At 47.4% G+C, this 25,202-nt stretch overlaps 3 protein-coding genes and 1 long non-coding RNA gene across 17 annotated transcripts in view; 3 read left to right on the plus strand and 1 right to left on the minus strand.

Moving 5' to 3' along the window:
- KMT2A (lysine methyltransferase 2A) overlaps positions 1 to 15,129 on the plus strand; it is a 74,896-nt gene extending 59,767 nt beyond the window's left edge. For all 11 annotated transcript variants that reach the window (XM_082342106.1, XM_082342114.1, XM_082342109.1 and 8 more), the window contains 8 exons: positions 409 to 473; positions 1,581 to 1,751; positions 2,593 to 2,667; positions 7,649 to 7,827; positions 7,990 to 8,093; positions 8,967 to 9,050; positions 9,468 to 9,597; positions 10,194 to 15,129. In XM_082342106.1, the coding sequence (XP_082198232.1) occupies positions 409 to 473; positions 1,581 to 1,751; positions 2,593 to 2,667; positions 7,649 to 7,827; positions 7,990 to 8,093; positions 8,967 to 9,050; positions 9,468 to 9,597; positions 10,194 to 10,469 (1,084 nt within the window). In that variant the 3' untranslated portion in view covers positions 10,470 to 15,129. The remainder of the gene's footprint in view (positions 1 to 408; positions 474 to 1,580; positions 1,752 to 2,592; positions 2,668 to 7,648; positions 7,828 to 7,989; positions 8,094 to 8,966; positions 9,051 to 9,467; positions 9,598 to 10,193) is intronic.
- Positions 15,059 to 19,769, minus strand: LOC309605834. 4 transcript variants are annotated; one of them, XR_014231558.1, is made up of 5 exons: positions 19,629 to 19,742; positions 19,098 to 19,174; positions 17,560 to 17,661; positions 15,801 to 15,907; positions 15,059 to 15,463 (listed from the first exon to the last, which is right to left on the minus strand). It is a non-coding gene; the product is annotated as an uncharacterized lncRNA (long non-coding RNA). The 4 variants fall into 4 exon arrangements; XR_014231559.1 differs by having other exon boundaries at positions 18,972 to 19,174; XR_014231556.1 differs by lacking the exon at positions 19,098 to 19,174 and having other exon boundaries at positions 19,633 to 19,769.
- TTC36 (tetratricopeptide repeat domain 36) lies at positions 15,827 to 19,643 on the plus strand (the record flags this gene model as incomplete). Its single annotated transcript, XM_082342165.1, has 3 exons — positions 15,827 to 15,944; positions 16,942 to 17,130; positions 19,315 to 19,643. The coding sequence occupies 3 exons, from the start codon at positions 15,827 to 15,829 to the stop codon at positions 19,575 to 19,577; spliced, it is 570 nt and encodes a 189-aa protein (XP_082198291.1). The 3' UTR covers positions 19,578 to 19,643.
- A 131-nt stretch (positions 19,770 to 19,900) lies between the features above and the next one.
- On the plus strand, positions 19,901 to 24,452 carry TMEM25 (transmembrane protein 25). The gene is given in 11 exon segments (XM_082342142.1): positions 19,901 to 20,008; positions 20,144 to 20,509; positions 20,777 to 21,088; positions 21,546 to 21,716; positions 21,719 to 21,742; positions 21,745 to 21,834; positions 22,041 to 22,172; positions 22,483 to 22,513; positions 22,668 to 22,768; positions 22,911 to 22,997; positions 23,147 to 24,452. Coding segments are annotated over 11 exon segments (1,461 nt in total). The 5' UTR covers positions 19,901 to 19,935; the 3' UTR covers positions 23,221 to 24,452.
- Positions 24,453 to 25,202: the final 750 nt, after the last annotated feature.

Consider the following 25,202-nt stretch of genomic DNA (forward strand, 5'->3'; position numbering starts at 1 on the left):
ATAGGTATGGTTTACTGGTTCATCATGCAGGCTGCTTTTGTTTTTAATTAAACCAGCTAACTCACTTAAGGAACTCCAGAACTGCTTCTAACAAGCGTCCTTTTATTTTTTTCTAACAGTTAAGGGTATGAGAAGAATTTTAAGGACACAGTCTACAACTCCAAAAGCAGAAACTTCATGTCAAATGTTTGGGAGAGAATCTCACAAAAGATAGTTGATGTTATGTATCGTACAGTAGTGTGGTGGTGTGTTCATTCAACAGGTTGTTCACAAAGCATCCTGTGGTTCATGTCTAGTGGTTGTTTTGTATAATTGATACAGCTGTATGGTAGATTGTGGACAGTTTTTATCTTTGAATTGAAGAACTAGCTGGTGTTACATCTCACATTTGGTTTTCTTTTCGTGTAGGCAAGTGGCTGTTCTTCCTGAGATTCAGACAACACAGAATCCAGCAGATGAACAAGAAAATTCAGGTGTGTGCGTGGGTAACAGGTTAGATGGGTAACGGGTTAGAATCAGAATTTCAAAGCCAGAAGTACTGTAAAAGTCACCTTCTCTACCTACTGATTTTCTAGATTTAAAAAAAAAAAAAAAAAAGTCAAAGCGCTAAAGATGTTAAGTGATTGGCCAAAGGACACAAAACTAAAACCTATAAATACTCTTCTGCTCTGTTTGCTGTAACAGCAGTGTGACTTAAATAGCTCACAATAAGCTGCCTTCATCCTTTAGTTGTCACTAGTGAAGACCAAGAACCATTTTTATTATATAATATAGCCAGATTTAGGTTATGACGCCAGATACATCTCCATAGCACTTCTGTCCTGATGAATTTCATCAGTAAACAACTAGTCACTTCAAGACTAGAGAGCTCTGGATATAAGACTTTGTCCTTTTCCGTTGAGGGGATTCCCAGAAGAAAACCAGGTAGAGAAAATGCTTAGCCATACGACTTGGGATGCAATCACTTTCTGCTGATTTGCTGATTCCTGGAGAGGATTGATGCATCTCTCTGTAAGAAGGCAGTGTGAGGGGTGGTGGCTGAGAGTACAGACTCTGCAGTCAGATAGGTTGAAATCCCAGCTTTACCACTTACTGGCTGTATGAACATGGGCTGCTTAACCTCTCTCTGCCTCAGTTTTCTCACCTTTAAAATTTAGATCATTTCTCACCTACCTCATTGGATTGTTGTGAGGTTTATCTGAGTTAATACAGGAAGTTCCTAGAAGAGTGCCTCATATGTAGTGTTTCATACATGTTGACCAGTGTTATTTTTTAGCTTTGACTCTGTTGAGGGCAATTACTTATTGAAAAACTGTCAGATTGTCATACCAGAAACTACCAGAGAGACAGCATAACTTTACATAAAAAAAAAAAAAAAAAAATTCTAGTTTTGGTCACTTCCCAGCTATAACCTCAGGCAAGCTGCTCCACCTCTTTGAACCTCAGGTTTGTTATCTGTAAATGGAAGTAATAAAACCAGCTGTGTAATGTTGTTAGGCTTGGAGATAACGTGCATAAAGTACTCAGTAAGTGTTTGCTATGGCGTCCACTTTGGCCCCTATCTATTTTCTCCCTCACAGAACCTAAAACAGCGGAAGAAGAAGAAAGTAATTTCAGCTCTCCACTTATGCTTTGGCTCCAGCAAGAACAGAAGCGGAAGGAAAGCATTGCTGAGAAAAAGCCCAAAAAAGGACTTGTTTTTGAAATTTCAAGTGACGATGGCTTTCAGATCTGTGCAGAAAGTATCGAAGGTGAGTGGATTAAATTAGGCCAGCCCAACAGCACAGGCTCTGTTCAGCTAGGGCTGCAGTAGTACCATTTGTGTGAGCAGCTCCATATGAGATAGATTGAATTGGAGACACTAGAAGGCAAGAGGCCACTAGTGAGAGTATTGCTGCAGTAGAGGTGTCAGGTAATAAAGCCCACTTCCAGTAGGAGAAGAAAGGAAAGGAGAGAAGAACAGACACATTCATGACTGCTTGGATATAGAGGGTAGAGAGAGAGGACTCAAAGATGCCTCTGAAGATTCTGGCCTGGGTGACTGAAAAAAAAAAAAAGATATGTAAGGAGAACAAAAAAATAACTAGTTTGAGTGTACACATTCTGCATTAGATGTATTGAGTGTGGAGTGTGGGAATAAATCCAACAGATAGGAAGAGATCGTAGACTCTTAGGATAGAGCTGGAAGGGATTGTAAAGGTTTTCTAGTTACACCCCTCAACTGTAAGGAACTGAGAGGTTGTGATCTCCTTCCGCCAGTCCTGGTTAACCGTTAGTGCTGGTATTGTTTTGGTTAGCAGTACAGGGAGTAGAGTTAATACCACACATTCAAGTTTGGGACCAGGACTACCTCAGGGGAAGTGAGTGCGTTGAGGATGCAGGGGTCATTTTCAGAAGGTGGGAACCTCCTCACCACCTCTGTATCCTTTGTAACAGAAAGGAGCGCTGTTGGGTGGGGCACCTTCCCAGCTGCTTTCTTATTCACTGAACTGATTTAAACTAAGAAAACGACAAAAAGCTGTTCTAGCAGGGGATGTTTTCACATCATTGGCGTTAAGAGATGTTTGACTGAATTATCTTATTTCCTCACAGATGCCTGGAAGTCATTGACAGACAAAGTCCAGGAGGCTCGGTCAAACGCCCGCCTAAAGCAGCTTTCATTTGCAGGTAATGCTGCAGCGGTCATTTTACTCCTGTCTCAGTATCCTCTGGTAACTTGTGGGTCTAAGCTACAGGGTTGATTTCACACACACAAAAAAAAAATCAACCCTCTTTTTTAAAAAAAAATCATTTTTCACAGCTTTATTGAGATATAAACCTTATACTACACAGTTTACCCATTTAAAGCATACAAATCGATGGCTCTTAGTGTATTCACAGAGTTGTGTAAACCATCACTACTGTGTAATTGCAGAACATTTTCATCATCCCTAAAAGAAGCCCCATACCCATTAGCAGTCATTCCTCAGCCCCAGCCCCTGGCAGCCACTAATCTACTCTCTGTCTCTCTGGATGTACCTCTTCTGTACATTTCCTACAGAAATGAATCATATAATACGTGGCCTTCTGTGACTGGCTTGTTTCATTTAACATGATGCTTTCAAGATTTCTCTCTACTGTAACATTGTCTCAGTATTTCATTTGTTTTTTTCTTTTACAGATGAATATTTTTTATTGTGGTAAAATACACGTAACATAAAAGTTACCGTCTTAATTATTCTTTTATTTTTTTTTAACATCTTTATTGGAGTATAATTGCTTTACAATGTGTGTTAGTTTCTGCTGTACAACAGAGTGAATCAGCTATACATATACGTACATCCCCATATCTCATCTTAACTATTTTTAAGTATACAGTTCTGTGGTGTTAAATACATCCACCTTGTTGTGCAGCCATCACCACCATCCATCCCCGTAACTTTTCATCTTGTAAAACTGAAACTCTATATCCATTAAACAATGACTCCCCATCCTCCTCTTCCGTCTTTTAACTATTTTAAGTACCTCATATAAGTGGAATCATACAGTGTTTGTCCTCTTGTGACTGGCTTAGTACACTCAGCATAATGTCCTCAAGGTGCATCCTTGCTGTAGCATGTTGCAGAACTTACTTCCTTTTTCAAGCTGAATAATATTCCATTGTATGTATGTATCACATTTACTTTTATCAATTGATCCATCTGTGGGCACTTGAATTGCTTCCACATTTTTGTTGTTTTGAATAATTCTGCTGTGAACATGGGTGTACAGAGATCTCTTTAAGACTTTGCTTTCAATTCTTTTGGGTATATACCCAGAAGTGGAATTGCTGGATCATATGGTGATGCGATCTTTAATTTTTTGAGAAACCATCATACTGTTTTCTGCAGTGGCTGTACCATTTTACGTTCCCACCAATGGTACACAAGAATTCCGATTTCTCCTCATCCTCACCAGTACTTGTTTTTGTTTTCTGTACATTTCCCTAATGACTTGAGATGTCGAGCATCTTTTCATGTGATTATTGGCCATTTATATATCTTCTTTAGAGAAATGTTTATTCAAGTCCTTTGTCTATATTTTCATCAGGTTGTTTTTTTTTGTTGTTGTTGAGTTTTAGAAGTTCTATGTATTCTGGATATTAATCCCTTATCAGATATATGATTTGCAAATATTTTCTCCTATTCTGTGGGCTGCCTCCTTTTTTACTCTGGATCGTGTCTTTTTTGTTTTTTGTTTTTTTTAGATTGGTGAGGGAGATATTTTGGGGGCAGAAAAATATGGCTCATAGGTCCTGCTCTGTCCAACTGTGGCAGTCATTGGGTGAACTATAATTAAATTTGTACATGGCCTCTCCCAGGCATCACTCTGAAATGATTACTGATAATGTGTGTAAGATTCTGCTCCTAGAGGAAACCAGCATCCTGAGCTCAGTGGTCTCAGTCTCAAATTGAGTAGCTCAGCCCTTTTCGCCAACGGCACAAAGATTGCTTTCATTTATCCATGTCTTTTGCTGCCACGTGGAATGGTGGTTAGAAACCATGAACTCTGGAGACAGAAGCTGAGTTCAAGTCCCATTTCTGCACTTTTGCTATCAGCATTATTTCAGGTGCAAGCTAATTTACTTCTTCAAGGCTTAATCTCCTTAAGTGGGAATATTAATGCAACCTTCAAAATTTGTCGTGAGGATTAATTAAAATAATGAACCTGGGAATTCCCTGGCGGTCCAGTGGTTAGGACTCTGTGTTCTTACTGCCGAGGGCCCAGGTTCAGTCCCTCGTCAGGGAAGCCGTGCGGTGCAGCCAAAAATAAAAAAATAAAAGTAATGAACCTGACATGATTTATTTAAGTACCCTAATATGCCAAATTAAGATCATTATCCTGACGGGATTTGAGATAGAATTCAGAGAAATCACTGAATACTAGCTTTTTTTAATAGTATCTTTTGATGCACAACATTTTTTAATCATCATGAAGTCCAATTTGTCTGTTTTTTCTTTTGTTACCTGTGCCTTTGATGTCATATCCAAGAAAGCATTGCTAAATTCAGTGTCATGAAGATTTTGTCCTATGTTTTCTTCTAAGAGTTTTATAGTTTTAGGTCTTACGTTTAGGTCCTTGACCCATTTTGAGTTAATTTTTATATATGGTATTAGGTAAGGGTCCAAGGGTTCTGGTGACATTAAAGCTGAGACCTGGGCTTCCCTGGTGGTGCAGTGGTTAAGAATCTGCCTGCCAACACAGGGGACACGGGTTTGAGCCCTGGTCCGGGAAGATCCCACATGCCGCGGAGCAGCTAAGCCCATGCACCACAACTGCTGAGCCTGCACTCTAGAGCCCGCGAGCCACAACTACTGAGCCCGCATGCCACAACTACTTAGCCTGTGCACTAAAGCCCGCGAGCCACAACTACTGAAGCCCATGTGCCTAGAGCCCGTGCTTCACAACAAGAGAAGCCACCACAATGAGAAGCCCGCGCACCGCAATGAAGAGTAGCCCCCGCTCACCGCAACTAGAGAAAGCCCGCGCGCAGCAACAAAGACCCAACTAAGCCAAAAATAAATAAATAAATAAATAAATTTATTTAAAAAAAAAAAAAATCTGAGACCTTTCTGTCTCGGGTACCTTCCTGTCTTGTTCACCTTTGTTTTCCCAAGATTCTGTCTGGCACAGTGGAGAGATGGAAAGAATGCGGGAGATACAGTAGGTGCTCAGTAAATATTTGTTGGATGAACAAGTGAATGGCCCACACGAGAATAGATTGTTCCCTGTTGTACTTTATACTACACCTTTATCTGGTTGCTTTCACATTGCGAGGTCTGTGTTCATATCTGCCTCCCTCTGCCAAGGGCTCCTTGAGAACAGGGGCCATGTGCAACTCATCTTTCTTTTCCCATTATTGACACAGTGTCCAATCTCATTGTAAGCCCTCCAGTGAAGGTTGGACACTAGAGTTGAACACTCAGCCTAAACATTAAAATGAATTTTGTGAAAATACACATAAGTATGCTTTTTAATGGCTTTTTCTACCTAGGAATCCACAGCAATCTAAAACTCCTAGGAAGAAATTCTTAGGGAAAATCAGTGTTGTATAGGAAAAAAAAAAAAAATGTTTGCCATTGTCTTATATGACTTCAAGCTCTTATGTTGTCGACTTGTGTTTAATACTTTTATAGGTTGAATTCTAATCGGAACAACGATTGTGATCATAAGAATGTTGCTTATCTGGAGACTTAACTTTCTGCTTGCCACTAAAACCAAATTATATCCCTTAGAGATTCTCGTAAGTGAAGTGGAAATTAGGCACCTGATAATAACTTGCCCCTCTTTTAAAAAATTATACAAGATGTAGAATTTTAAAATTTGGAGAAGCTAATCACCACAATAACAAATTGGTGGACGGGGTCCCACCTCCTAGAAGTAATTGTTAACATTTAAACATGGATATCCTTCCAGACATAGCATATGGCCCCCAGATTACACTGGGGTTACATCTCTATAAATATGCTTTATAACATAAACTGTGTGTCTGTTGGAATTCCATGTGTGATCCTAACACAGTTATGCCTATGAAATAATATCTTGTCCACAATAGATGCCATTATTATTTTGGTATCTATTAATACCAAAAACAATAATTGTAAATGATATACTATTTATTTAACTAGCTATTTGCTAGTGTTAAAAAGAGGTATGGCAATTATTACTATGTCCCATCCTTTAAGGAAAGAAGCCAATCATTTTATTTTATTATTATTATTATTATTTTTAATATTTATTTATTTATTTGGTTGCGCCGGGTCTTAGTCACAGCATGTGGGCTCCTTAGTTGCGGCAGGCAGGCTCCTTAGTTGTGGCATGCAAACTTTTAGTTGTGGCATGCATGTTGGACTAGTTCCCTGACCAGGGATTGAAGCCGGGCCCCCTGCATTGGGAGCGCAGAGTCTTAACCACTGCACCACCAGGGAAATCCTGAAGCCAATCATTTTAGAAAGCCTTTCACCATCTGTGCCAGCAGACTTACATAAATTTTTTTTAAAATAAAAAGAAATAAGAAATGCTCATTAATGGAATAAGACTAAGTGAGTAAAACAAAGTGGCTATTGAGTGTATTTCTCCATAAGTTCACTGTAACAGCACGGAAGAGAGTTCTCTGTTAGGGGTTCACTAACATTCCTTATAAATTTTAGTGAGGTGCCTGTGTGCATGTGAGCTGATTACTCCATTACCTGTAAACAAAAATGGGATCATAGTTAGAGTTGTACAGACCAAGGTTCAAATTCTGTCACACTAGCTATGTGACCTTGGGTGTGAGCCTAGGTTTACTTACCTTGAGATGAAGCTAGCATTTCCTGCCTGGTGTGGTCATTATGCCATGAAACGAAATAACACATATAGCATTTCTGTGTACACAGAGAACATAGAAAATAGTCCATAGTTTGGTGGCATGCTTTTTTCACTTAATCTATCATGAGTGTTTTCCATGTGGATGGATCTGTATCCGCATCATTTTAATGGCTATCTAATGATGATTTCTAGCTTGTCTTTAGTATAATTCACCCTTGAGCAGCCTCTGGCTGAGTTATTCCCTAGCTTAGGCATTTCTGTGGTTGTATGCAGCTTCCTATTGGCTGGGCTCCTCACTGCCCGGGTGCCTTTGACCCTGCAGGTGTGAACGGTTTGAGGATGCTGGGGATTCTCCACGATGCAGTTGTGTTCCTGATTGAGCAACTGTCTGGTGCCAAGCACTGTAGGAATTACAAATTCCGTTTCCACAAACCAGAGGAGGCCAATGAACCTCCACTGAACCCTCATGGCTCGGCCAGGGCTGAAGTCCACCTGAGGCAAGTTCTCTTCCTTTCCATAAGCAGTTTGAGGTCTTGATTTTATGATCTAATGATATAATTATTTTCCCACTTAACCTTTGAGATTTCCAGTGTTAACACTGTCCTTCACTGGTTCTATTAAAGTATTTCTCTAAGTATATTTTCATCTTTTGGCTCCAGGAAGTCAGCATTTGACATGTTTAACTTCCTGGCTTCTAAACACCGGCAGCCTCCTGAATACAACCCCAATGATGAGGAAGAGGAGGAGGTACAGCTGAAGTCAGCTCGGTAAGTCTGGAGTAAACAGCGGTCATAAGAAATACTCTTTACGAATGAAATAATGCCATTTGCGGCAACATGGAAGGATCTAGAGATTATCATACTAAGTGAAGTGAGTCAGAGAAAGACAAATACCATATGATATCACTTATATGTGGAATCAAAAATATGATACAAATGAACTTATTTACAAAACAGAAACAGACTCACAGACACAGAAAACAAACTTTGGTTACCAAAGGGGAAAGGTGGTAGGGATAAATTAGGAGTTTGGGATTAGCAGGTACAAACTACTGTATATAAAATAGGTAAACAACAAGGTGCTACTGTATAGCACAGGGAACCATATTCAATATCCTGTAATAAACCGTAAAGGAAAAGAATGTGAAAAAGAATATATGTATAACTGAATCACTTTGCTATACACCAGAAACTAACACTACATTGTAAATCAACTATACTTCAATAAAAAATTTAAAAATAAAATAAAAAAAGAAATACTCTTTGCTTCCCTCTGTTGCAGTTTTGCTTAGATCACAATTTCCCAGATAACATTTAAGAAGACTGAAATAGAGTTTGTGTTGAAGTAACAGTAGCTGGCTGGCAAAGAGAGGGGAATGTGTTACAGAGGAGAAATTCAAATAACTATAAGATGTATATTTTATTTTCTTTAACTGTAGTATACTCTGTCAGCTTTGCATGTACCACCACAGACTTCATATGTAACACTATATTTTAGGTCTGATTTTATAAGGCCTTTGTTATGCTTGGGATTGAACACAGAGAATAGTGTAGTCATATGCTCTAGGAACCTTTGATCCAAGACTCAAAACTGATGATTTCCTGAAGAGAATTCATTAATAACGAACCGTCTCTCTTTAGGAGGGCAACTAGTATGGATCTGCCAATGCCCATGCGTTTCCGGCACTTAAAAAAGACTTCTAAGGAGGCAGTTGGTGTCTACAGGTATGGCTAAAATTGTAGAAAGAATTATAGAAAACTAATGAAGTTTTCCAAAATCAAAGTGGATCAAATGCTGGAGTGACCTCCTTCATTCAGTAAGTGAGGTTTTTATCGATATTACTAATTGAACCTGATGTCCTGGGATCCTGCAACTCCTTGTGTTGAACGAGGAATTTAACACAGTAAGCTTTAAAGTATTGCTACTTCTGGTGGGCTTTGGAACGGAGAAATCTTTAATCCTTGGCTGTTTGTTAGAGTGATTAATATACTCAAATCAGGTGGGTCCAGATTCTTTCCAAGTCTCTGTCTCTCCTGGGGAACTAATAGACCAGGAGATTTTATTCATTTATTCATGTATTCACACATTTAACCTTATTTGCAAAATCTGCGGCTGATGTCTTTTCCATCTTTATGTCCTAGGTCTCCCATCCATGGCCGGGGTCTTTTTTGTAAGAGAAACATCGATGCAGGTGAGATGGTGATTGAGTACGCTGGCAATGTCATCCGTTCCATCCAGACTGACAAGCGAGAGAAGTACTATGACAGCAAGGTGAGCTCCACACTTTCATTCTCCAGTTCTTTTGTTATAGAAAGGGGCCATCAACTATAAAGATGATCCCTAGATCGCGGAAGAATTAGTTTTTGTTTTTGTTTTTGTTTTTTACATTTTTAACATCTCTGAATTTGTGGTGGGCCCAGTCCACTCTCGGGATTAGCACACAAAGATACTCTTTGAAGGTTTGTCTGAATGGATCCCAGGGTCACAAGCACACAGTGACGGGAATTCCCTGGCTGTCCGGTGGTTAGGACTCGACGCTTTCACTGCAGGGGCCCGGGTTCAATCCCTGGTTGGGAAACTAAGATCCCGCAAGCTGCTCGGTGCAGCTAAAAAAAAAACAACAACAACACACAGTGACACAAGTTTTAGGTTTCTCTTGCCTGTGGAGACATTAAGAAACTTCTAGTCTAGTGCCTGTAATCTAGGAATTTGTCATGGAGGCATCCTGAAAGATGGGAGAAATCCAGAAATTTTACCAGAAGGACCTGTTCATCAGTGGCTAAGGTCACATCAGAAAAAGGTTGGGAAATGTTGTCAAGCCTGCGCTGTAATAAATAACAGGTTCTTCTCCGCTCTCCTTCCTGTAGGGCATCGGTTGCTACATGTTCCGGATCGATGACTCCGAGGTGGTAGATGCCACCATGCATGGAAACGCTGCCCGCTTCATCAATCACTCATGTGAGCCTAACTGCTACTCTCGGGTTATCAATATCGACGGGCAGAAGCACATTGTCATCTTCGCCATGCGCAAAATCTACCGAGGGGAGGAACTCACTTACGACTATAAGTTCCCCATTGAGGATGCCAGCAACAAGCTACCCTGCAACTGTGGTGCCAAGAAATGCCGGAAGTTCCTAAACTAAAGCTGCTCTTCTCCCCACTGTTGGAGCACTAGGACCCAGGGCCTCCAAAACAGTGCCGAAGGCCTTTGCCGGCAGCCAGGAGTTCCAGGATTGAGTGGGCACAGTTGAGGGGCCTGCGTGACGGCTGGGCTCCCTTAGGCCCCATATTCACATTATACATGTGATCATAGTCCTGGAGAGGGATGAGGTCTCGAAGCAAAGATCCGCGATCGGCTTTCTCCCGGGGCCCCTCTGATTGCGTGCCGTTAAAAAGTGGGAAACGGGTCCCTAGCAGACTTGCCTGGAAGGAGCCTATAGAGGGTTAGTTATGTTGGGAGATCGGGCCTGAGCACCTCCTCAGAGAGAAGTTGCCATCCTCGCCTTGGCCTTTCCAGAGCACTGTAAGCAAGGGGTCAGGCACAGCCCCGGTGCGGGGTTGGTTGGGTACCTGACAGTTTGCCAGCCGGGCCCAGCCTGTAGCCGTGTGTTGAACAAAGACGGTCTGGTGGTTTTCCCTACTATGCTCCCACTTGAGAGTTCCCTTCTGGTTGGGAGACAGGATTTCGTAGCACCTTTGGTGTCAAAGGCTGTCTTGGGGTCGTGCCAGTTCATTACCAAACGTTGAGCCTGTGGGCTGTAAGTGGGAGTGTTACCCCCATGAGCCTTATCTCAGTCAGTCACCTTCCTAGACAATAGGAGCGGCTTCCCTCTCATTCCTTCTCTTCACTCCACTTTTCTCGTCCTCCGTTCTGCATCCCACTGCTTTCCCGTGCTCTCTGGGTGGTAGGGGAGAGTGACTCCCTGCTCGAGGACACTCCCTGTTGGGCATAGGATGTGCCTACAAAACGTTCCCTGAGCCTGTAAGCACTCCCAGTGGGGAAGTGGACAGGAGCCATTGGCCATAACCAGACAGAATTCGGAGACGTTTTCATAAAACTCCACTGAAGAGTTTTAAAGAAATATATGTAGCATGATTTTTTTAGAAGAGGAAGATTATTTGAATAGGAGTTGAATCATGCAACGACCAGAGTATCACAACCAGGGTAACCCCTGGGCCCCATTCCTAGGACATGATAACTTTACTTTCCCCTTGTTAAGACATAGGAAGACTTAATTTTTAAATGGTCAGTGTCCAGTTGAAGGCAGAACACTAATCAGATTTCAAGGCCCAAAACTTGGGGACTAGACCACCTTGTATCGAGGGAACTCTGCCACCTGCACAAAATCTATGGATAAAGTAAATTAAATGACACTACTGCCCTGATTACTCCCTAGGATGTGGTCAAAACAGCATCAAATGTTTCTTCTCTTCCTTTCCCCAAGACAGTGTCCTGAACCTGTTAAATTAAGTCATTGGATTTTACTCTGTTCTGTTTACAGTTTACTATTTAAGGTTTTATAAATGTAAATATATTTTGTATATTTTTCTATGAGAAGCACTTCATAGGGAGAAGCACTTATGACAAGGCTATTTTTTAAACCGCGGTATTATCCTAATTTAAAAGAAGATCGGTTTTTAATAATTTTTTATTTTCATAGGATGAAGTTAGAGAAAATATTCAGCTGAACACACAAAGTCTGGTTTTTCCTGCCCAACTTCCCCCTGGAAGGTGTACTTTTTGTTGTTTAATGTGTAGCTCGTTTGTGCCCTGTTGACATAGACGTTTCCTGGGTTTGCTCTTTGACAATAAATGGCAAAGGAAGGTCCCCCAACTCCATCGGGCCACTCCCCTCCTTCCCAAATCGAAGCTCCTGAAAAGGCTGCGGTAGGATCTCGACACAGCAGTTTCTCCTCTTTCCTGCGCTGTCTCTCTCCTTTCTGGCACAGCTCAGTGCTGAGAGGCGGGAACCTACACTTCCCTCGTCTTTCCTCCTTCAGAGTTAGCATCCAAGCTGAATGGCAACCTGACATTTTCCATCACCATCTGCCTCATAGGTCACCTCGTTCCCTCTCCCTCTGCCCACCAAGTCCTCATGCCTGCAAAGACCCCCTGGATCCCCTTGTGCCCTCTTTTGGGGCAGCCCGTTGAAACTGAAGCACAGTCTGACCACTCACGATAACGCAGATTCTCCTCTGCCTCTGTCAGCTACAAGGTTTCAGAGCAGCGTAGTCCAGTGGAGGGCGAGGCACCTTTTCTCGCCTCGAGAAGCCCATTCCTACGGAAGGAAGTCTAGCGAAGCAATACGACTCAGCCCAGCGCTCTCTGCCCCGGGACTCGTGGCTCTGCTGTGCCTTCCATCCTGGGCTCCCTGTTCTTCCGTGACCTTAATTAAGAACTTTGGTGGCTCTGCTGGAACATTGTCACTGTTTTCACTGTCATGCAGGGAGCCCAGCACTGTGGCCAGGAAGGCAGAGACTCCCTGTCATCGTGGAGAAGTGCCAGCAGGGGACTGGGGAAAAGCACTCTACCCAGACCTCACCTCCCTTCCTCCTTTTGCCCGTGAACAAGATACAGTGGCCCGAGGGGTTCCACTAGTGTCTGGTTTCCTTTATTATTGCACTGTGTGAGGTTTTTTTGTAAATCCTTTTATTCCTATTTTTTTTTAAAGAAAAAAACCTTAAGCTGCATTTGTTACTGAAATGATTAATGCACTGATGGGTCATGAATTCACCTTGAGAAAGACCCAAAGGCCAGTCGGGGGTGGGGGAAACTCAGCTAAATAGACCTAGTTACTGCCCTGCTAGGCCGTGCTGTACTGTGAGCCCCTCCTCAGCTCTTTCTACCAGTCCCAAACCCTGAGGCCAGGGGAGGAACCCCCAGCTCTCCTTCTCCTGCCAGCTGCAGATGGTTTGCCTTGCCTTTCCACTCCCTGTCAACCATGGAAATGAGGAATTCCTCTTAGAGCTCAGCCTTGAGTCCATTGCCAAAATTCAGCGTACCTGCCAGCAACTTGGGGAATAAGCTAAGGTTTCCCTACAAGAGGGAAAGAAGGCAAAAAAAAGAAATGGCATAGCTATCTCCAAAACACCTCCGAGTTTGTTTTGAAAGTGACCAAGGGAATCTCCGCACAAAAGTGCAGACTGAGGAACTGTGGTGGGTCATTCCCAAGAATCCCCTAAGGGGCATCCCAAATCCCTAAGGAGTAACAGCTGCAAACCTGGTCAGTTCTCAGTGACAGAGCCAGCTCACTTACAGCTTTGCTGCTAGAACCTGTTGTGGCTGCATTTCCTGGTGGCCAGTGACAACTGTGTAACCAGAATAGCTGCATGGCGCTGACCCTTTGGCCGGAACTTGGTCCCTTGGCTCCCTCCATTACCATCCGCCACCTCCAGCCCAGCCCCTCCTGTTTTTAGACCAATGACAAGAATCAAGGGGGAAGCCCTGGCAGCTATATATAAGTTTTCAACCAGACTCCTTGGCCGGGATCCACTCCACCACCCCGCTTGCCTCTGTCAAACCCCCGGCCAATGCCGTGAGCACCATGCAGCTCCCTTGATTTAAAAAAAAAAAAAAAAAAAAAAAATACAACAACAAAAAAAACAAAAAACAACAAAAAAAAACCTTTTAATGAATGTATCTTTCTAAAGGACTGTCGTTCCATCAAATATCTGAAAATACTAAAGGTCAAAACCTTGTCAGATGTTAAGTTTGATTTGGGATTTTTTAAAATAGAAATCAAGTTGTGGTTTTTTTGGATTTTTTTTTTAAAGGAAAAGCGGGTCATTGCAAAGGGCTGGGTGTAATTTTATGTTTCATTTCCTTCATTTTAAAGCAATACAAGGTTATCTAGCAGATGGTTTTGTGCCGAATCATGAATACCAGTCAAGTCTCACACTCTGAAAACTTGCAACTTTTTTGTTTTGGTTTTCAAATAAATATAAATATGATATATATAGGAACTAATATAGTAATGCACCATGTAACAAAGCCTAGTTCAGTCCATGGCTTTTAATTCTCTTAACACTATAGATAAGGATTGTGTTACAGTTGCTAGTAGTGGCAGGAAAATGTCAGTCTGGCGCTCCTCTGATCCCCCCAAATGGGGGGGGACCCATCCTAAGGGGATGGCGGAACAGTCCATTCCTGGGATCAGAGAGAAATGCAGAAATGGTGTCACCTGGATTTTTTCTGCCTGTGAATGTTGCCAGTCAGTACCTGTACTCCTTGTTTCTCTATTTTTGGTTATGAATGTTGGGGTTACCACCTGCATTTAGGGGAAAATTGTGTTCTGTGCTTTCCTGGTATCTTGTTCCGAGGTACTCTAGTTCTGTCTTTCAACCAAGAAAATAGACTTGTGGTGTTTCTTTTATTGAACTTTTAACAGTCTCTTTAGTAAATACAGGTAGTTGAATAATTGTTTCAAAAGCTCAACAGATGACAAGCTTCTTTTCTAGAAATAAGACATTTCTTGACAACTTTATCATGTATAACAGATCTTTCGGTTTTTTTTTCCTTGTGTTCTTCCAAGCTTCTGGTTAGAGAAAAAGAGAAAAAAAAAAAGGAAAAAAATGTGTCTAAAGTCCATCAGTGTTAACTCCCTGTGACAGGGATGAAGGAAAATACTTTAATAGTTCAAAAAATAATAATGCTGAAAGCTGTCTACGAAAGACTGAATGTAAAAGTAAAAAGTGTACATAGTTGTAAAAAAAAAAGGAGTTTTTAAACATGTTTATTTTCTATGCACTTTTTTTTATTTAAGTGATAGTTTAATTAATAAACATGTCAAGTTTATTGCTGCACATGGTTGAACTTTCTTTTGGCTTTGGCTGAGGTGGACGAATGGGAGGGGTGTGGCCCGTGACCTGATTACAGAGTCCCTTCCACAGTCCTTCCTTTTAAGGTGGAATCATGAAATCAGTCCCCACCGCCTTCCTTCAGGCCCCACTCTACACTGTCTCTCTTAACCATATTTTCTTCCCTTATTCATCAGTGATGTATGTTCAGGACCTAATGAACTCTGGATATGAGGAAGGGGTCAAGAGGACAGAGGAATAGTTCCTTTACTTGGTACATATATCCCCCTTCTTCATCCACGGGTGGTCAAGCGTTGGCTTCTAATGAGTTCCTCCCAATCTATGAATATAATAAAATGAAAGCATTTCAGGGAGAACCTGGGCAGTACCCTCTCTTTGCTCCACTCCACCTTAAAGCTGAAATGCAATTTACTTACTCTGTTTCTCCCTAGGACTGGGGTGGGGGTAGGGAGGCAGTTGAGAAATATTTGTAAATATATTCTGCCAAGCCAGGGTCACTATCCCCAGGCTAAAGGGGGCTGAGTTTACACTGCAGCCAAGGAATGGTCAACACTCCTCCTCATGGGGGCTGGTCCTCAAACGGACCTCCTCCCTCTGGATCAGCTGGCTGGAGGCTCGGCCCTCACCCCTTTTTCCTCCCTCTCACGGTGAGTCACCTTTTCGGATTTTGGAGTTGAGCACCATGGGGACTCCAAATGATCAGGCAGTGCTGCAGGCCATCTTCAACCCCGACACTCCGTTTGGAGACATTGTTGGGTTGGACCTGGGAGAGGAAGCAGAGAAGGAAGGAGGAGATGAAGGTCAGTATTCGACCTTGGAGTATAGCTCTCCACATTGGCTGGTCTGCTGCCTCGCTGGGGTGGCAGAGGTAGGTGGTCTTACGAGGGCCCTTGTTCCACGACCCTTGGATGATGATTGCTGACCCTCACTGCACTGACGGGGGCTTGGCAGGAGTCACTGTGGCCAGAGGAGAAAGCCAGGTTTGTCCTCCACCACCCCCCTCTGAACTTACCTCCCCACTCAGTTCACCCCATGGTCCAAGCTTAACTGTGCTGGTGGGGAGAGGGGCCATGTGATACGCTCACGTCTTTGTCAGAGTATATCACCCTCCACAGCAGGGAAGAAAGAAACAGGGCAGGGGGTGGCTCAGCTAAACGGCTCCAACCTAAGCAAGTATTCAGTGTCACACACCTTACAAGCCAAGCCCTGAGCTAATTCTTCCAGAGCGAGTGCGCTCACTGGCTTTTCCACCAGCCCCTAAGGGGGCCTGCTGTCCGCATCAGGGGTTTTTGATGCCCTTTGTTTCTAAAGGAGTGAAACCTAAGCCTTAATGCAACTTCAGGCTGAAAAGCTGAGAGAAACACTGGAAATGGTTTTCATGACCCGGGTATGTCATGGCGGCCTTCCTGTTGGAAGCAGTGGAGTAGAACAAAACAGAGACAGACTGAAGAGCCAGAAAGACCTGGGTTCAAATCCAAGCTGTGCAGCTTATGGGCGGTGTGACCTTGAGCAAATCATTTAGCTACAGGCTAAGGAGTTTGGGTTTCATTCTCTTGGCAGTGGGGAGCCAACCAAGGCGCCTTTCCCAGGTCCCTTTGGAACTTTAAGCAGGGCTAGCTCTCTGCCTTGCTGACCTCCGTTCCCCCTGCCCCAAACACTGCATCTGACTCCTGCTGTGACCTACAGCCCTGCCCAGTCAGCCCTGGCTCGTGTCCCAGGTTTCCAAAGCCCCAGGTGGCTTTTGCTTCCTGCTCCCAACTGCACACCTGTCCCCTCCTGGCTCCCTCCCTGGCACAGATGGAGTTTTCCCTCGAGCACAGCTGGAGCAGTCCAAGGCCCTGGAGCTGCAAGGGGTGATGGCAGCAGAGGCTGGCGACCTCAGCACGGCCCTGGAGAGGTTTGGCCAAGCCATCAACCTGCTGCCTGAGAAGGCCTCAGCTTACAGCAACCGAGCCCAGGCCCGGCTACTGCAGGGAGACGTGGCAGGTGAGGGGAGAGTCCCTGGAGCCTGTGCAGAGGGGCCGGGGAGGGCACAGACCAGAGACGGTGTGTCTGTGGGGCTTGGGCACGGGGCGTGGGAAGTCACTAAGCCCCTCTGGAACCTATGTCTCTACCCATAAGAGACATATCATGGGCTCGGCTAACCTCTTGGGGATATTGTGAGAGTCAGGGGGACTGCATTCCATTTACATATTTATAAAAATTTAATGAGAGCCTACTATTCTAGCAGTGGGCTAGGTGCTGAGGATTATAGTGCTTATAGCAATTACTATGTGCCAGGCACTCAGCACTTCACATGTGAGTTGTAGTCATTCATATAATCCTCATAACAACCCTAAAAGGTACGTGCTATTGTTATCTCCATTTTGCAGATGAAGAAACTGAAGCATGGAGGTTAAGTAGTTTCCTACTCACACAGCTGAGAAGCGGCAGAGCTGGGATCTGGTCCAGGTGGCAGGGCTCCAGAGCCTGTGCTCTCAATCCCCACATGATACTGCTTCTCAAGGAGCTCACAGCCTAGAGGGTAGAACAGACACATAAATATAATAGCAGCATAACAAGCTGAGAGGGTTCAGCACGGGATCTGTTCCTGAGGAGTGAGTTTTGAAGGATGAGTAGGCGTTAGCTGGATGGAGGGCAGGGAGTGGGAGAAGGCACGGCCTGTAGAGGTCCTGAAGTCATGGACAGGTACAGGGAATCTGGCTGGAAAAGGGCGTGCTGGAAGAATGGAGCCTCTCCAGAGCCTGGAGAGGTAAACAGGGGCCAGAGAGTGAACAACTGCGAACATTAGGCCGAGATCGGACTTTGTCTTGAAAACGCTGGAAATCACTAACGGGCTTCAACTAAAGGGTAAACCACAGAAGCCTAGTAGGGAACTACTAGACTATCGAGACCCGTGGTGGTAGAGGTGTTCCTGGGGCCAGGAATGCCAGGCTGGGGAGTTTGGACTCCATTCTGGGAATATTGGGGGACTCTGAGGGCCTTTCCCAGGCTTGTCTGCCACCTGGCTTTGGCAGAGCAGGGCCATAAAGGTCGCTGGGACAGCCTGCAGACCAAAACCCCAGAGAGCATCAGAGGGGATTCTGCCTGGAGAAGGCCTTTAATTCCTCCTGACCAGCTCCTCTGAGGGAAACCAAGGAATGCTGTGATTAGAAAGCTTCTCAACGGACCAGTCAGGATGGGGAGCAGAGCCTCTGCTGGGTTCCAGGGACCAAAACACACAGCGAGAGGACAGGGAAGACCAGCCTTGCTGTAGGATGCTGCTGGCGCTCCCCCAGCGCCCTGCCCTGGCAGGCGCTATAGACTAGAGAACTTGAGTGAATTGAAGCAGAGCGCAGAAGAAATGCAGCTCGGTACCCTACCGTGGATACCAGCTGGCTGCCTGAGGTTGAGTTCACAGCTCTGATGCCTAATAAGCCAAGTATTTACGAGGATGATAAAAACAAAAATGCTGCAGGCCAGCTCTGGCTCCAAGACCTCTTTCAAAGAAAATTAGATACAAAATAATGAAGACCATGGAAATAAAGAATGAGAAGAGACACTCAGTAGAGAACACAGGTGAGAGAAGCGGTTTTAAGGCATCAATGGAAAAGAGGAGAGAAATGTCTTCAAAAGGTAGAGAGGGACTTCCTTGGGGGTCCAGGGGTTAAGAATCTGCGCTTTCACTGCAGGGTCACGGGTTCAATCCCTGGTCGGCGAATTAAGATTCCGCATGCCCCGCGGTGCGGCAAAAAAAAGAAAGAGAGGAAAAAAAGGACTTTATTGTATAAGACATGGTTGTCAGGTAATTCTAATGTTTTTGGACTCTGGGATTCGGAGTCAGTCACCTGGCACATGGTAGATGGTTAATAACGTATGTGTGCCTGGCAACAGGGCCAGATTCATAACATAGTGACCCTCCGTCCGTGTTTTGATGTATCAGATGGTAGAAAATAACACGGACAAGGCGAGACCTGGACTTCAGTCCCAGCTCTGCCACTAACTGGCTGTGCAGCCCAGGCCGAGTCTTGCCAACTCTTCCAGTCTTCATCTGCGTAAAGGGAGTAACAATACCGATCTCTAGAGTCAAGTGCAGGCGGGATGTAAACGGCCGAGCCCCAGAGCCTCCACTCGGGGCCGGATCGCTTGCTGGCCGCGGCCCTGACCCCCGCCCGTCCGTCGGTCCCGCAGGCGCCCTGGAGGACCTGGAGCGCGCGCTGGCGCTGAGCGGCGGCCGGGGTCGCGCCGCCCGCCAGGCCTTCGTGCAGCGCGGGCTCGTGGCGCGACTGCAGGGCCGGGACGACGACGCCCGCGGGGACTTCGAGCGGGCGGCGCGGCTGGGCAGCCCGTTCGCTCGGCGCCAGCTGGTGCTGCTCAACCCGTACGCGGCGCTGTGCAACCGCATGCTGGCCGACGTGATGGGACAGCTGCGCGGGCCCCGCGACCGGCGCTGAGCCGCCGGCAGGCGGGCGTGGGGGGAAGGGGGGCGCCCGCAACCAATAAACCTGCCGGCTCTCCCAGCCACCGCCTGTGTCTGCGTCCTCCGCCGTCCCCGCAGGGAAGGGCGCTCAAGTACCCCCGGCGCGCGAGGCCGTCAGCGAGGCCCGGGACGTGGTCCCGGAGCCGCCGCCCTGGGGGAGGGGGGGGTCCTTCGGGCCGAGGTCGGGCATCGATTGGCCCTGCCTGGCGCAGCCCGGGCCCCTGCGGACGACTGCGGTGCTCATCAGACCTGAGCAGTCGCTCCGGCTGCTCTCGAGGAGTGAGCCAGGTGAGCTGCACCGGAAGGCGGGGCGGGGCGAGGCGGGGGCGGGCATGCTTCGCGACCCCCGCCTCCTGGATCCCATCCTCTTCGGCCCAAATCCGGAGGAGGGGAGAAGGGGCGTAGGTGGGTGAGGGAAGCGGGCGGGAGAGAGCCGGGGTCGGGAGAAGGACGGTCCCTTTGGGGGAGGGGCACGTGTACCCGAGTGTTTAGGCGCGCGCGTGTGTGTGTCTGGGCCTGGTGCGGGCTGCACGGTTGCAGGTTGTTTCTGTGTACCTGCGAGCGTGTGCCTGTTTGTCCCGTGGAGTCAGCGCTCAGTTCTGTGCCTGCAAGGTGTACAGGTACTTGCTGGCTGGGTTTGGACCTTTGGGCTCGACCATTTGCGTCCTTGCCTTCACCACTGTGGATCGTTCTACATTTGTGTTTCCGTGCATGGTTTATTTTTGTTTCTGGAGAGTAAATTCCTGGAGCAGTTATTAAGCTTGTCTGCTCTCACCTGGCTAACATCGAGGCCTGCCCCCTTCTCTCGGCAGCCTGGGGCCCAGGCCGGGGCCACCAGGGCGCTGCCTCCAGGGCCAGCTACCCTCCCGCACACACTTCTGCTCCTGTCGGCCCTTCTGAGCTCAGGTACACCCCTGTTCAGCCCTTGGCCATGCATTTGTGCGGTCAAGTCCCCCTCTCTCCCCTCCTTACCTGCATCTTCAGTTTGGGTACCCACTCCAGGCGCCAGAGTTGGGTTCCCTTCATCCACCTCCCCAAGGTCCAGCCGTCCCTGGCTAGAGAACCCAGGTGCTCTGTCTCTTGGCCTGCTGCCCCTCTGTAACTGGACCTCATCCCGGTCACAGAACAGTACTAAGCCTCCACCAGCCCTTCCCAGAATCCCCTGTGTTCCAGGTTGGGGGGAGTTGGCGCCACAAATTGATGGTCATACCTGGGCAGAGCGGGCACTTCGAGAGAATGAACGCCACGCCTTCACCTGCTGGGTGGCAGGGGGGCCTGGCACCCCCCGATTGGCCTGGTACCTGGATGGACAGCTGCAGAAGGCCAGCACCTCAAGACTGCTGAGTGTGGGCGGGGAGGCCTTCTCTGGAGGCACCAGCACTTTCACTGTCACGGCCCAGCGGGCCCAGCATGAGCTCAACTGCTCCCTGCAGGACCCAGACAGTGGCCGGTCAGCCAACGCCTCCGTCCTCCTCAATGTGCAATGTGAGTGCCCCTCAGGTGGACAGAGACAGAGGTTCTCTGCCCAGGGACCCCCCAGCAGTCACCAGGCAGGTGGTCTGGTAGGACATTTAAAAAACACTTAAGCACTCTGCAAGTATTAACTCACTTTCTCCTCACAGTAATCCTATGAGGTAATTACTATTGTTGTCCCCATTTTACAAATGACAAAACTGAGGCAGAGAGGTTAAGCAATCTGCCCAGGGTCATACAGCTGGTAAGTAGCAGAGCCAGGATTCAAATCTTGACATTTTGGTTCTAGTGTTTATACTCTTAATCTTCATTTGTACGAAATGCTGCCTCTCTGGCAGACCCAGCCATCCTGTTTCCCAGTGCCCCCTAAGGAGAGGTCCACACCCCTGGCTCCCTTCTGAGTTTGGGAAGAAAGGGAAGGTGTGCAAGGGGCTGTGGTGGGAACATACTGGTCTCTGCTTTGCACCAGTTAAGCCGGAGATTGCCCAGGTTGGGGCCAAGTACCAGGAAGCTCAAGGCCCGGGCCTCCTGGTCGTCCTTTTTGCCCTGGTGCGTGCGAACCCGCCTGCCAACGTGACCTGGATCGACCAGGATGGGCCGGTGACTGTCAGCGCCTCTGACTTCCTGGTGCTGGATGCCCAGACTACGCCTGGCTCAGCAAACACACGTGCAGCTGCAGCTCCGCAGCCTGCCACACAGCCTCTGCGTGGTGGCCACCAACGACGTGGGTGTCACCAGCGCCTCGCTTCCGGCCCCAGGTGAGCACTGCCAGCCACGGGCCCAGCAAAGCCTCAGATGGGTGTGGGATCATGGTGCAGAAACAGGAAGGCTTGTTGCCTTTTGGGCGAGTCTGGTGAAAGCTGTCCCTGGCCACCTGGGGCAAGGAGGACAGAGTAGTGACCTATGGCATCTCAGAGTTGGGGGGCCCTGCCCGCTTGGAACCTAACCAGAGAATGACCTGCAGGGCTCCTGGCCACCCGGGTAGAAGTGCCACTGCTGGGCATCGTTGTGGCTGGAGGCCTTGCCTTGGGCACCCTGGTGGGGTTCAGCACCTTGGTGGCCTGCCTGGTCTGCAGGAAAGCGAAGAAGACCAAAGGTAGGGCCAAAGCAGGGCGGGGGCAGAGGGTGGCTGGGGAAGGGGAGACGAGATCAGGGGGTGGGCAGCAAGGCCATGGGCAGCGAGTGGAGCTGGGCAGAACGTTTCTGACAAGTGGTAGGACAGGTCTTCCTGGGCATGGCCATGATTTAGACCACATGCATCCCAGGTAGCAGGGCCAGGCACTGGGAAGCCAGTCTGGGCATCTGAGAGACCCCTTGCCTGAGGGTTCTGGGCCTGAAGAGGGCAGGGGGCAGAGCCCAGAGCAGGTGGGCACACTGAGACAGCGCTGTGGTTTCTTTCTCCTCAGGTCCCTCTCGGCGCCCATCCCTGATCTCTAGGTAACTCTCCCTGGGGCTGGGTGGATGGGCCAAATGGAGAGGCAGCATGGGGACGGGGGGATCCTGGGCTTTCTGGTAGTTTGGGAACGGGCCGCAAGCAGGAGTCTGTGCCCGCTGGTGCCAGGGCCCATCCAAGCCTTTTTCTGCCCTGTAGTGACTCCAACAACCTGAAACTCAACAACGTGCGCCTGCCGCGGGAGAACATGTCCCTCCCGTCCCACCTGCAGCTCAACGACCTCACTCCGCACTCCAGAGGTACATCCAGGACCCTCTGTTGGCCCCAGCTTTATCTGTGGAGGTGCTTCTGAGAAAAAGAGAGACCCTGGGCCTTAGGAGGGTCTAGACCCCGTCGGGCACACACCTCACCCCGGGCACCATCCCCTTTGTCACCCAACAGGGAAAGCAGCGGACCAGCAGATGGCTCAGGACAGCAGCCAGCCGGAGCTTCTGGATCCGGAGCCCGGCGGCCTCCTCACCAGCCGAGGTATGGGAAAGGGGCCTGCTGCCCTGCTGCCCTGCTCCCCGGCCCTTTGGCTTGTGCCAAAGGCCTCTGAATCCCCAAGGGGCAGAGAGTGGTCTCCCAGCTTCCAAGGAATGAGGGTGACTGAGTCTCCTGGGATCTCTGACCCGCAGGTTTCATCCATCTCCCAATGCTGGGCTACATTTATCGGGTGTCCAGTGTGAGCAGTGATGAGATCTGGCTCTGAGCTGAGGCTAAGACAGAGGGTGCCTTCTTGGCCCCTGGGCACCCTCCCGGTCCTCCTCCAAGGCACCCTCTGCCTGGCCACATTGCCAACGGGAAGAGGCCATGCCACTGCCACTTTTGCTTGTCCTCTGGGTCACTGGTATCCTTGGCAAGGCTGCCAGCTGGACCTAAGCCCTTGTTCCAACTCTGGTTGAGGGCCTGCATGATGGCCTGTGCCCAGGCGGATGGGGCTCTCTGTCCAGGTGTGCCTGGAGGTCATCCAGCATCTAAGCGTGGCGTGGCCCTGTCGGCTTGGGGCAGCTCTGTGCCCCACGCCGGTGCTCCTCAGCACCGTGTACAGCAGGCATGGGGCATGCCTGGTTGGGAGGGCCCTGCATGTCCTGGATCTCCGTCCCATGCTATGCAGCTTTGTTCCCTCAGGGAAAATTTAGGACCCTGCTAGCTGTAGAGAACCAACCTGCCCTTTGCACAGGAACTCACCTCTGGCCCAGCAGCGCTGGCCAAGCACAAACCAGTACCCTCTGCTGCATACCTCTCTGCCCCAGCCCCCTCCTGGGCATCATAGGTTATACATTGGATCTTCTCCACTTCTTCACCTGGCACTAGACTTCCCCACTGGCCTGGGCCCTGGTGGTGCCAGCGCCTGGTGTTAGCACAAGAAAGGGGAAGAATGGGAGGTGAGAAGCCTGGTGCGTCCAGGCCTGCATGTAGCTATGCCTTGTTTTCTTACAGTGTTAGCACTTTAAGCATGTCTTCCCGGGAGGCGGTGAGCAAGGGCCCCAGGGCCCTGTCTGGGGCTTCCCCAAGTCTGGCCTTTTCATGATTCACTGTGAGTACCCTGAGCCCTCGGGGTTGACGGGTTCCCGCTCAAAGTATCTACCCCGCTATGGGACCCCAGCCCTGGACCCCATCAGCAGGACCCTGACTGCCCCATCAGCAGGAAGCTGTTCTTCCTGTCCCATCCTCTGTTCTTTAGGGGATGGCCATAGTGGCACATAACTTGACAGTGCTGGAAACCTTAGGGGGACATGGAAAAAGGAGGGAGATCACATATTCCAAAACGACCCAAGAACACTTTTGAAAAGCAACGTGGAAAAGATTGCAAATTAACAGAGTGCAAAGTGTATTTTTCCCTTCTTGATATCTTGTTTTGTAATTTTTCTCACGTTACTGCCGAGGACAGTGCTGAGCACGTGGTAGATTCTCAATAAACTTGACCGAGTGAATGCTGCATATCTGTTTCATTCCCTCAAATATGTTGTTTTTTTTTTTAACTGAAGTAGATTTACAAAGGTGTGTTAGTTTCAGGTGTACAGCAATGTGATTCACACACACACACATATATTCTTTTTCAGATTCTTTTCCATTATAGGTTATTACAAAATATTGACTATAGTTCCCTGTGCTATACAGCAGGTCCTTGTTGTTTATCTGTTTTATGTATAGCAGTGTTATATTCTACTCTTAAGTCTTTTAAATCTGGAAAAATTAAAAGACACAAGAAGAATTTATAGTGCATTGAGATAAAAAATTTTTAACACCATGTGGTCTGTTCTAACTGAAAGAGTTACTACTTACCTCTATACAGCAGTGTGTATCTTGTTTTAAAAAAATTATTTATTTATGGCTCTGTTGGGTCTTCGTTTCTGTACGAGGGCTTTCTCTAGTTGTGGCAAGCGGGGGCCACTCTTCATCGCGGTGCGCGGGCCTCTCACTATCGCGGGCTCTCTTGTTGCGGAGCATAGGCTCCAGACGCTCAGGCTCAGTAATTGTGGCTCATGGGCCTAGTTGCTCCGCGGCATGTAGGATCTTCCCAGACCAGGGATCGAACCCGTGTCCCCTGCATTAGCAGGCAGATTCTCAACCACTGCGCCACCAGGGAAGCCCAGTAGTGTGTATCTTTTAATCCCCAACTCCTAATTCTTTTTTATGGATGAGAAATACTCCATTGTGTGTGAGAGAGAGAGAGAGAGTGTGTGTGTG

The sequence above is a fragment of the Balaenoptera borealis genome (genome assembly GCF_965194805.1).
Source record: "Balaenoptera borealis genome assembly, chromosome: 11".
Lineage (NCBI taxonomy): Eukaryota > Metazoa > Chordata > Mammalia > Artiodactyla > Balaenopteridae > Balaenoptera > Balaenoptera borealis.